Below are 12,602 nucleotides of genomic sequence, written 5' to 3'. Positions count from 1 at the left end.
CTCTGTGTAGATTTATGCCTGCACTTAGAAAGATGGGGAGGTGTGGGATAACAGCAGAAAGGATTTGCTAGTAGTTATTGTAGCTTCTGTGGAGCTTTGATTCCAACATTTTTCCCCTCAAAACTGGATAGCCTCATTTTTAGGAGTAGCAACTGACCCCATGCTGCTTTTGTGGGAATAATTCTTTGACCCTCTACAGAGCTTATTTCTGTTTCCTTCTGAAATACATCTTTTAAATGTTCTTTCCTTGCAAAATTCTACTTAAAGATTTCTAAAAAATGTTTAAATCTTTGCTTCTGTCCTTCCACTTATGACTTTTGTATTAACTTCCTCTCTGTGCTACATCATTTCCTTTTTCACGCTAGCCAATGAGGACCACTGGCCAAAGGTATGTAAGATCATTTTTCCTTTCTTTTTTTTTTTGTTTCGTTTGTGTTCCCTGTTGTTAATATGTAGGTCGTCCACCTAAATACAACACGGTGTTGGGGTTCGGGGCTTTGACCCCCACGTCCCCTCTCTCCAGTTATCCCGACTCCCCTGAAAATGAAAAGACAGAGAGCACATTTACTTTTCCCGCAGCTGTTCAGCCTGTGTCCCTGCCTAGCCCCAGCTCCACAGACGTAAGTAACTCTTGGGGAGGGGTTACTGTTAGAAAGTTACTCAAAACAGGCACAAGGAAAATCATTGCAGGTTTTGTTTCTTTAATCTCACTCATCATTTGTCCTGATTCAGTGCAGTGAAACAGTCCAGCATTTTTTAACATCCTTTTTTCCTCCTGCACCTGTGTTGTTATCCTGATGAGATTTTATTTATAACTCCTTCAGTGGATTGAAACATTGGGAGGCACCAGGCATGCTAGATGAGCTCATTTCCTTTGTGTAGTTTCTGAGATCTTGTCTGACTGAATTGAATCTGTCATCCATGGAAAAGGCCCAGGGGGTGTGTGGGGTGGGCAGGGAAGAAGAGAATGAAAAGTATTAGTTACTGGCCATAATAACAAAAAGTTGTGTTTTTATAATGAGAGAAGGATGGAAACTGCTTCATCCTGCAGAACAGCCAGGAGCAGCATTTGTGGCACTGATTTGGCAGAAAGTGTGTAGGACTTTTCAGTGGGGGTAGAACAGTCCTCGGGAGCTGGAACGTACTTTCATTTAAGAGCTTGCTTTTAGAAGACTGGTATTTACAGGCATAGCTTAAGAATCAAAAGGTGCTTGGTTATTTCTTCACACTGGTGCTACACTCTCCTTCTGCAGTTCTTCTTTTAGAAAAGACAGTCACATATACTTGAGGTCCAACCATCTGAAATGGCCTTTAAGGAAAAGCTGGGTTGTTGTTTTATTTTCATCTGTCTAGTGGCACCACTGTAAGTACATGGACTGAGAGACCAACTCTACTGATCACGTAGAACAGGAATAGAGGCCAGTTCCTTGCCTCTGAACTGTACTTGTTCTGCAGGATTTGGAGTAGTGCAAGTGTGTCTGAAGCACTGAAATAAATAGATGCAATTCAGATTGCCAGGGAATACAATGGATGGAATGGGAATACATGTGGAATTACAAGGTTCTCTTTTATATAGTAATTTTTTAGAGCAGGATAGCACATGACTGCAAAAACCCTTTCCTGACAGCCAAATAAATGGGACTGTGGAATAGCCCCTCATGGATATGATGGGACAGCTCCATCTCTGGGGACTTTTAAAAATACGAAGTACAGATGACTTGCGAATGTGCCGAAGAGCACATAGTTTACCCTGGCCCCAAGAGAAGGACTGGATAATGTGGTGGGGGTCTTTTCCATCTCTCATGTGTGTGATACTGCTCAGTCTTTTCCTACTGTGTAAGAGCTCTCAAAAGAGTATGATGAGTTGTTGCCCTATTTCTGCAGTGCCTATGAAAATTGCAAATCAGGCCAAGCACTTGGCATGAGGCACAGTGGACAAGAACAGCCTTCTTGAATTTTCCCTGAAATGTTATTCTCTGAATTACAGGGAGAAATTTTGAAGGGAGGATGAAGCAGAAACTTATGATAGGATTGGTGATAAGGATGAAGGGGTAGAAAGTAGGTCTAGAACCTAGGAAAAGGAAGGAAATAATGCACTAGGCAGGATTGAGCAAAACCTCTTTTTTTTTCTCTCCCTTTTTTTTTCCCTTTTCCAATTTGGCAATTGTCTTGCCAAATGGTTATGTGATCCACTTATGAGGTACTTGATTATGTGTGGTTCTCCCTCATGCAGTAGTGGCACATTCACCCCAAAAATAGCAATTGCCTTTGAAGGTGAATTACACAGCAATAAGAATTGTGCAAAAAACTCTGTTTTAGTGATGATTCAAGTATTTGGTCACAAAATGCCTTCTTATTAGTGAACATTTATATCAAAACAGTGTTTCAATTGAGAGGAGCATTGTAGAACTTTCAGATTGCAAAGTCAAGCCCATAAAAGTTAGAATATGCCAGAATTAGTATAACTTCTGATAATTTAATTCACTTACATCATACGCTGTGATCATCTTTATTTATATGATCATGAACAAATGTTGCAGAATATTTAGTTTTCCCATTTTATTCCAGTTAAATGTACATATAAGTATAGATATTACAAACTCAAGCACACAATCTGCTTTTGTTACTGAATTATTCGGTTCAGTTGCCTAAAGCCAGGCCCCACTGCTCTAGACACTTTATCAAAATAAATGAAACTGTTAGCTGTCCAGAAAGCTTAAATTTATTTTCCCTTGTGGGACCCTTCCCTGGTCCCTTGTGAAGAGGAAGCAGAGCAGAAAGTGACATTAAATCACCTTTTATGGTATCAGTTCTGAAATTACTCTTTGGTCACTCCAGGCTGTAGCATGTCTGAGCAGCCTCAGTGAGCTCTGCCCTAGCCTAAGCTGCCTGGCTGTTGCCTACACAAAGCTGCTTCAGAAGCTGAGATCAGTGGGTGCATGGCACAACACCAATACCAGCCCTCCCTTTATGCATATATTTATGAACTGTCCATAAGACCTGGGGCCATTCTTTGGAGTCAAACACTGACTGGGGTTTTGGTAAGGACACTTGCTAACTCTGAGGAATTGCCCTGAATTTTGCATTACCAAAAATAGGACTGTGGTTTCTGGGCGTGTGTGTTGGCATCTCTATGCATTCAGCTGCACTGTGCATTGGTCACCTGTATCACTACAGGTTTTTCAGCACTCACTTGAATCTGGGACATTCTGGGTCTAAATTTCTAAATGTCTCTGCTTAAGAAAAAACTGCATATGTGTCTCTTTTGTAGGGCTCTTTCTGCAGGATATGAGACATAACAGGTTTGGTTTTCAGCACACCGATATTTTGCACTTTCTTACCAAGAGCCGTTGTGTAGTCTGTGGCAACTAATGTATCTTAAGATACATAATTCTCTAGAAATTTTTTTCTAAAATGAGAGATTCCCCTCTTAAACTTCTCCTTATCTTGAAGAGGATTTTATTTTAGCTTATATGATATCTCTTGCCTGCTGCCTTTTCCTTGTACTCAGAGAATGCAGGATGGAGGGAAAGAAGTTCTTCCCAGTCTGGTTACAGCACATCACTTCACAAGAAGCATGAAATGTCATTCATTTAGGTCTTCATTTGGCACTGAGGAACTCTTTGGTGTTAAAGGTGTAGTAATACCCTAACTCAACTCTCAACTATCCCAGGGAGTTAGGGACCCAAAACATGGCACTGAAAATTCACTGAAGATTGATCCTTTACAAAACATGAAATCAGTGTTAACTTTGGGAATTTAGAAGAACTTTCCCTTTGAAGAAGGGCCACATCAGCAATAGAACTGGGAAGTAGAAACCTGAGCAGATTGCCATGTGTCATTCTTCTTACATGTGTATTATGTCATCCATAGTAGAGATTACTGTAGTTTTTCTTTTCTGGCACCTTAATATGTGAGTGCATGGCCAAATCTGCTGTCCCTCCAAACTGATAGAAATTGTTTGCACGTGTGAAGAGATGATCTGTGCCAAAATGAAACCTTGCATAGGCTGGTATTTCATTCAGGAGGGTGTGTACCCACAGTTCTGCTCCACACACACATCTTACGATTGCAGTCTTGCAGATCTGGGTGTGTGTGAAACTTTGTTGTGAGTCAGTGACAGGGTGCACTTCAGACACCAGATGAGGCCTTGGACATGTGGAGTTGCCAGGAGAGCCCGGTGGTCGGAGGAGCGGGTGGGGTGCCCCCTGCTTCCTCTAGGATCCCTGAGCCACCTTTCTATCATGCCTCTTCATTCAAATATCTGAAAATCAAATCAAAACGGGAGGGGAGAGAGGGAGAGGGAGAGAGAAGAAGAAACAAAAATCAGACCTGCCTTTTTGAGATGTTAATGGCTGTAGAAAAGAACTCTCTCTGATGGAAATGCAATAGTAACTAAACCTAGTTGTTTTAAAAGACATGGCTAGTCATTTTTCCAAATTTTTTCTTTTAAAAAATGTTAGAAAATCTCTCTTGGTACTCTTTCATCCAAGCTCTCAGTCTATGTTAGTGATGAAACAATCCACTCTCTGTAGACAATGAGAAAGTTTTGAGTCACAGCTTTTTTGGTGCAACTTGAGGAAGCCTAAGTGAAGTAAAAAGAATTGTCTCAGAACATAATTCATTCTATTCTTTTTCATTTAGAAGCACAACACCTTTTCCTTACAGTTTCATTTTTAAAGGTGACCTAAATATTTAACAGTGTTCTTTAAAGTCACTCAGTTGGGGTTTCTTACATACTATTACTGGCAAGAGACAGCCTAATCAGCATTCTGGGAGTGGAGTTGGGCTTACATCCAAAAATCAGGAGGGTTAAGAAAGTGGGTAGCTCATCACTTCAGGCAAATAAAAAGATCAGGGTAAAGAGGGAATCTTAAAGAAGAAAGGCTATGGGGTAGCAGTAGTTAAGAGAAGCTATAGTAATAAGTGTTTGCTGTACCATTTTGCCTTGGGAGGACAGAAGAATATTTGGGAGGAGAGATGTCAGTGTTTCTGACATCTGGCATGGTTTTCCTGTTTCACAGTCTAAAAAGGGGTTGACCTTTTGGAATCACCTTAAAAACAGTTGGTGCTTTAAACCTTGAATTCAACTAAGATGTAGATATCAAATGTCAAAGTTCACTTTTTGCCTTCTCTCTTGCATTCTCTCACCCAAACCCTTTCCCCTCAATTTTGTAGGGTGATATCCATGAGGACTTTTGCAGTGTTTGCAGAAAAAGCGGGCAGTTGCTGATGTGTGACACATGTTCACGTGTTTATCACCTGGACTGCCTGGACCCGCCTCTGAAAACCATTCCTAAGGGCATGTGGATCTGTCCCAAATGTCAAGACCAGGTATTGTTGACAGACAGGGAGTTATGTGCAATGCATGTGAAAATTTTTTGGTGTTGAAGAAAATAACCAGATTGCTTGGGTTACTTAGACCAAGACAGCCTGACGCTGAACAAATCTATTTCATGTGCAATAAGGCTTGTGTGAATTTCATTGAATTATTACCTCTGTTGGAATGTGTGCTAATACAAAACTGTCAGGTCTTGCTTCTTAATTCATGGTCTTTATTTGTTACCCTTATCTTTTTACTCTTTTTCTGGATCAAAGTATGCGGACTTTTTGAAAGATTATCTACCTTCCATAGAAATTCTGCTGTTCATTTTAAGCTCATTGTTTCTTCAAAAGTTATTAGCATATTCTTCTGGACAAGTAAATAAAGCATTTGCACAAGCCCACCTCAATAGATAGAGCAAATATATGCCCCTGCTTGCTTATATAAATCAAACATTAGAAGGTCTGATCGCTGTCTTCAGTGATCTCTTCAATAATATCATCCAGCATCAGTATAATGAGTATAGGTGAACAGTTTCCTTCTAGATCATTCTCTGAAAATGTACAGTTGAAGTGAGCAGGTTATATTTTAATATTTTGTTTATAATTGCATTGAGATTGCATACAAGATGAAGAAGTAAACTGTTGTATTCCTAACCCTTCCTTGGAGCTCTAGGAGTTGCGAAGGGTTGTTGATAATAGGCAGTCTGGAGCTGTGTCCTGTCTAACACAGCTCATTGCTCGGTCAGCCACATGGCCTTTGGTGCACCAGTGGTAGCATGAGAAAACAGCCTGACCTTTGATGTGCTGCTCAAAAGAATGAAAATGCAAAACTCAAATGACTTGGTCAGTAGTTGCCAGAGAGGAGAGAGTATTTGACTTGGCTACTCCTGCTCTTGCCTACTCCCACCTTATCCCTCCTCTTCATGTTTCTGTGACAGCTTCCAACAAAATTAAGGAGGAATTCTGAGTAACTTCACTGCAAACTGACCAGGTCCTCTGTCTTCTGAGACACCACTCTGATCCTGTACTAAAAATATGTGTCTTTCCTCTTAAAGTTTGTTAGGAAGCAAAATGTAGGGAGGGTCTGAAAGACATAAATGGTGCTTACACTTATAAAAAGAGTTAGACAAGTCTATTAAGATGATTCTGATAAGAAGGAGTGATGGGACAATTTCATGTTTTATTAGCCAGAAGTGTGATGTTTGAATGTAGGGTGCAGAGACTTGGCTGCAGCATGAAAACTTCTTTCCCAGAACAACTAAGATCAGCAATTTGACTGAACCATGAAGTAATGTTTATGTCTCCTGGCAAGTTTTGAGTTCAGATATACTATCCTTTCATTCCTCTTTTAAGTTGTTCAGTATCATTAGCAGACTTTATTTGTGGCTATGGAGGGAATTTAGGAAAATGCTGACATTTGTAAGAAATAGGCTTGCTTTGTGGGAGCCACAATACAGTTGTGAATAATTCCCTCTGTTAAATCTCAGATCAGGTCTGTGAAGCTTCCTGTTAACAGGACTGAGGCTAATGACAGCCATGAAAGAAAATCCTCAGTCCTTCTCTCTTTCTCTCTCTCCTTTTTGCTTTCTCTGAGGTAGGTTTTTTACCAGCTAAATCTCTATGAAAATTTTCTTTCAGATGCTAAAGAAGGAGGAAGCAATCCCATGGCCAGGAACTTTAGCAATTGTTCATTCATATATTGCATATAAAGCAGGTAAGAAAATGATGAAGACTTTTCTTTCACTTTTAATAATGGAAGATGTTATTTTTGGAGTGGGATAGAAGGGTACTTCCTTTACAAAAGGAAATTTTGTCATACAAAAGGAAATAACCTTAATCACTAGTGAAGTGAAAATAGCAGTCTAAATATTTCTTAAGCCTGTCATGCTTGTGTATGTAGGTAAAATTTTGGGAATGATTCAGTGCACAAGTTGTTAAGCATTGGTTTAAACACAATTCCCCTCTTTACATGAAGCAGTTTAGACCCTCTATCCACTATTGTAAGAGAAATACTTAAAATATTCTGTTTAATATTCTGTTTTGCAGCAAAAGAAGAGGAAAAACAGAAACTACTTAAATGGAGTTCAGATTTAAAACAGGAAAGAGAACAACTAGAGCAGAAGGTCAAACAGCTCAGCAATTCTATAACAGTGAGTATTGTCCTCCTAAATAACCCTTGACCTGTGTTCTGGTGCCACAATGCAGGGAGAAAACTATTATAGAGCAACTCCATCTACTAGACCTGTCATCCACTGGATTTATTTAGAATTGAGTGAGTACTTTCATTTGCTTTTTAGGACTTTGGGGAGCAGGAATGAAATTAAAGCAACATATGCTTACATTGAGTCTCTCACACATGATCCTTGCTGAACATGTGGTAGATGTATGGTGACATGTAACATCAGCAGGTGACAAAAATGACCCAGAGTGGTTTTGTCTGTGGGCGGTAGATGGAGTCCAGCTCTAGTGGCTAACTTTAACAAGAATGGTTTGGCCTCTGTGTATAGTGACAATTTCAGCCTTGGTGCACTCTCCAGACCTTTCTGATGCAAAAGTGACCATTTCCTTGTGGCTGACTCTCAGGATCTTGCTGTGTTGCTTTGGCAGTCAGCAGCTGGACACTGCACGTGCCCCTGCATGATATTAACTAGACAATGTCATACTTCAAACCAGAAATCTTGGCTTCCACCTTTGTTTATTGCAGTAATTGGAACATACATATTGAATTGGTCACTCTTCTCACCTTAATGTGCAGATTAGTCTCTTGAGATGCCAGTGTAAAGTTTGAGCCCCTTCTTGGTGCAGCCCTAGTCAGTATCACATAATGAAAATATAATCTCCTGTGTGGCAACATCTGTAAGGTTGGATTCATAATTACAGACTTTTTAGATACAGATGCACTTTCCAGGCTGCACTTTTCCTGTCTTTGCCTATTAGAGCAAAATTGTCCCATTTTTACAGACCCCTCAGTGCTGTCAATACAAATAAAATGATTGTGAGGGGCTGGCTAACAGTGCTGGGGACTGTCACCTTCTGATTAGCAGTAGCTGAGTGTAACCTGAGCAGTACTAGACAACTATCACCATTTCTCAGTGGTGTACCCAGGCAGATGCAAGGCCTTAACATGAGGGATTGGCAGTGGGCAAGGAGAATGTTCATAATGGACCTGTCCAAAACAGGCATATTAGGTCTAGATGCTTTAGGGTTATTATGATGCCATGAGCTACATGTGAACACATTAAAGATAAAACCAACAGTATCTGGAGATCAGTGTGGAAAAAAGATTTTAAAAATGTAGGAAGCTTGCCATCTTCATCTAAAAACCTGAATGTAACAGACATAGCTACTGTTTCCTCATTTTTGTGAATTTCAAATATACATATAAGCAGTTTTTCACTCCTGAAACATCATCTGTGGGCTTTTTTTAAAGTTACCTTGCCCTGGCACTTAGCTGATGAGCTAGCTATGTTACTACCACTTCTAAGAGAATGAAGTGGCCACAAAATAAGATTTTCAAGTGAAGAGGAGTTTGGTTTCCTTTTCAAGTGCCCTTTTACTTATTGAGAGAAGGAAGTGATGTTCCTGCTAAAATATGAAAGCAAAGGCTGTATCCCATTAATGGTTTGCACGCACACTGTCAGCAGTCAGCTGCAGTGGGATGCCTGAGCTTGCAGATCTGAGTTAAAGAAATTTCAGTAATGCAGTACTAATAGAAAGAATTGTAAGAACATACACTTGGAAGTTTTCCTTCAAAAGAAACACAAAAGGATGGAGCTGTCTGTGTTCATTTGCACACCTTGGAATGAAAGGGAGCCATACCAGGTGACAGCTATTTTATTTCCTCAGCCTGCAAATATGAATTCTCCTCTGAAGACAGCCTAGACACTCTTTTCTTCTAGGCTGGAAAAGTGAAGTTGCAGCTGCAGTCTTTTCTGGGTACTTACATTTAGATCTGTGAACATCATATTCCTTCGCTTGCCTTCTTTCATTCATAAGCTCGAACTTATTACTGGTTTTGTGCTTTGCTGTAGAAATGCATGGAAATGAAGAATACCATCCTTGCAAAACAGAAGGAGATGCACAGCTCCTTGGAGAAGGTAAAACAGCTGATCCGCCTCATCCAAGGCATCGACCTTTCAAAACCCATAAACTCTGAGGTCAATTCAGTAGCCATCTCCAACGGCATGGACTCCACTAACAATACTAATGCTGCCACCTCCACCTTAGCCCCCTCCCCTTCCCAGAGCTGCATGGTGAACTGTAACAAGGGCGATGAGACTAAATAACACAGCCAAGTTAAGAAGGAGCCAAGGGAGGTGGCGGCGAGGAGAAAGAGCAAAATAAAGAAACTCTAGAAAAGCAAAACTGGATTTCTTCTGGAAAGTGCAGAATTCTTTAGTTCTTTGGTTCCAGAGAGAGCGTGAAGATGCTTGTGCCAGGCGGCACCGGAGTTTGCCAATCGATCCTTCTTATTCTGTGTGTACATGCGAAGTTTGGATCATGTTACATGAATAGTGCCAGCTGGGGGTTCTTTGCCAGCACCATGCCAAGTGAAATAATATATTTACTCTCTCTATATTTTACACCAGTGTGTGCCTGCAGCAGCCTCCACAGCCACTATAGGTTTGTTTTATTTTTGTTTGGGGTGAGGAGCAGGGATAAGGGAGGAGAGCAGGTTTCAAGTTCCTATTTGCAGAACAGTTTGTTTAGCTAGGGGAAAACAAAAACAAGTCCAAAGAGCCTATGGGCTTTTCCTGTTTCTAAACTCTCAGTACTATTAAACCAAAAAACCAGAAATATAAATTATCAAATCCCAGTGCCCAGAAGGGACAAGTCTATCAAATAAGCAGTATTTACTATTGTTTAGACAGGAGATGTACAAAAGGAAAGGAGATGGACTTTTCACTGAGTAACCAGCACATAGAGTCATAGGATATGCTGAGTCAGGATCACCGAGTCCAACTCCTGGCCCTACAGGACACCCCAAGAATCACACCATGTGCCTGAGAGTCTATGGGTCCTCACACTCATCCAGAAAGTCTGTTTTGGGAATGGGAAAAGAGAGGGCCAGGGTCAGCTTGGAGCATTGGATGGAGGTGTCCCAAGAGAAAATGTGCATCAATTACTTGAAAATGAGATTCCATCCCTTTTCTGTATTTATAAATGACACAGGTATCCTGAACAAAGTAGCACATAACCCAGATGTGTGAACTCAACAGAGAAATGTCCTTTTCTTTCACTTCCTTTCTCTTCTTTTGGTAACAAGAACTAAATAAGGAATAGAAAAGCTGTTTTTCAGGCTGACAGTCTAATTAAAGAGGTAGATGGGACCTTGCATGGTATAGATTAGAAGTAATAGTGTCAGTGAGATACAGTGAGTCTTTGTGAGTCCTTGTGTCATCGTTTTGGGCACTGTTTTTTTATGCAAGGGCAAAATCTTTGTATCTGGGGGAAAAAAAAACCAACTTTTTTAAATTAAAAAGGAAAATAAAAGATATTGAGGTCTTCCTAGTGTTACTTAAAATAAGATCAAGGTAAGAAACATTGTAAAAAAAATTACAAAAGTGCTATTTGTTTCCTAAACAAGTGATTTCTATTAAAAAGGTGTCAGAACTGGAGAAAATGCTGTGTACTTAGAATTTTTTAACACAGACTTTGCTTATTTATGATGACATTCTGCTGTGTTTGTGTTCTAAAATCTAATGGGACAGTTTCCATAGGTTCTACCATACATCTACTGGCTAAAGTCTAAAGAGAAACAAATCCTACAGTGCTGGATCTCATCCCACTGGAGGATCTCCCAGGCTTGTCTCTGCTGTTACTATCTCTCTCCCATTCTTCCATGTGTTTGTAACCCAGAGAAAAGCAATTGGCAGTGTGCTTGTGTAAGGCATTCGTAGTTCTGTGATACAGACTGACTGGAGCTCGAGAATGAGAGACAGTGAGTTGCACTGAAATCACCCTCTGTTATCTCCTCTTGTTCAAGAAGTTCATCTCTAATGTATAATCTTTTCACTCTGGACAGCAGAGCTTGCCTTGTGCTTCCTGATTGTGGGGTCGGGCTCAGTTTAGGGTGCTGATTCTGTGTCCCAGAGCTGTCTGGTTTCACTGCAGCATTTACATGTTTGGGCAAAGGCCATTTCCACTGGAAGTACCAGGAAAACTCCCTTTACTTCCTTACTTCACGTGGGAGCAGAGTGAGCCACTGCCCACACAACCAGGTGAGGCAGTGTCCCCAGTGTGGTGGCCTTGAGAGCATTGTTGGGTGGTGAGGCAGACCTGCTCAGTTCATAGTGGAAGATAGAAAAGCTTTGCATTTCAAGTATGCATTTCTGAGCCAGTGAATACTCCAGACACCTCATAGCCTGAGAGAGTTTCTTTGCTGCCCCAGCCAAGTGGGCTTCTGTGGGGTTCTTGGAGCTGCTTTAGGTTGCCCTTCCGCCCTTTAAGGACTTCTATTCCTTCTGTAGGAGTGTGCACTATTTTCAGCTCTGGGCTCAGAACTGATATCCTGAGTTCTTACATTTGTCTGAGCTGAACCAGTGATAACCCTGACTCTGTCTTTTGGTGTGTGAGTTCTGTTCTGGAGCTAGCAGAGCTGGGAGGATAAGTTAGCAGAAGTGGCAGGGAGACAGCTGGGCAGACACTGTCAAAATGGATCATACTAAAAATGTCCTTCCATCAATCCAGTTACCAATGGGGTATTACCATTGGGCAGCACTAGGCCAGCAACCCACAGCACTTAGACAAAGGACTGTCTGTTTCAAGGGTTGAAGAGAAAAAACAAACTGAACATGAGCCTTCTATAGAATATGAGCCATCAGCTAACAGCCAGAGATATTCAAGAGAAGCTGCCTTTTGGAACATGTTGGTCTTCAGCTGAACATTTGAGTGATTCTTAACAGCATCTTCTGAAGCACTGAGCATTCCTGCTAAGAGACCGTCTCCAGGGATAGGTGTGCTGAGTCTTTGTGGTTCTCATGCTCTTACTTCTGGGTTAACCTGAGCTCTCTTGGAAGCAGTGCACTATTTGGAGGTAGGAGGCTGTGCCTGGAGACTCAATAGTCCTTCTGTTTTCTTTGCTGATTCAGGAGAGGATGGGAATGAAATTCACTAGTAGCCATATTTAAATTTGCACAAAGTTAATCAGCCAGGAGATGTTAAAACAGCTATTACTGCTTTCCTGAGGCATCTGCTTGTCTCCAGAACCCAAATAGATAGGTACTGATTTTATATCCCTTTTGTTACAGCATTTGTGTTCCAGACTGTAAAAGGAT

The 12,602-nt window shown here is 40.9% G+C and overlaps 1 protein-coding gene across 9 annotated transcripts in view; it reads left to right on the top strand.

The window, feature by feature from the left end:
• PHF21A (PHD finger protein 21A) overlaps positions 1–10,948 on the top strand; it is a 124,985-nt gene extending 114,037 nt beyond the window's left edge. For 6 of the 9 annotated variants that reach the window (XM_064714107.1, XM_064714105.1, XM_064714106.1 and 3 more), the window contains 5 exons: positions 457–620; positions 5,179–5,334; positions 6,964–7,039; positions 7,372–7,475; positions 9,357–10,948. In XM_064714107.1, coding sequence (XP_064570177.1) covers positions 457–620; positions 5,179–5,334; positions 6,964–7,039; positions 7,372–7,475; positions 9,357–9,611 — 755 coding nt within the window. In that variant the 3' untranslated portion in view covers positions 9,612–10,948. Of the gene's footprint in view, positions 1–365; positions 389–456; positions 621–5,178; positions 5,335–6,963; positions 7,040–7,371; positions 7,476–9,356 lie in introns of all 9 variants that reach the window. The other 3 variants (XM_064714110.1, XM_064714109.1, XM_064714108.1) reach the window with 1 other exon arrangement.
• Positions 10,949–12,602: the final 1,654 nt, after the last annotated feature.

This window comes from Zonotrichia leucophrys, chromosome 5 (assembly GCF_028769735.1).
Source record: "Zonotrichia leucophrys gambelii isolate GWCS_2022_RI chromosome 5, RI_Zleu_2.0, whole genome shotgun sequence".
NCBI classification, from domain to species: Eukaryota; Metazoa; Chordata; class Aves; order Passeriformes; family Passerellidae; genus Zonotrichia; species Zonotrichia leucophrys.
Note: the sequence above shows the minus strand (reverse complement) of the source record. Positions and strands in the feature narration are given on the sequence as shown.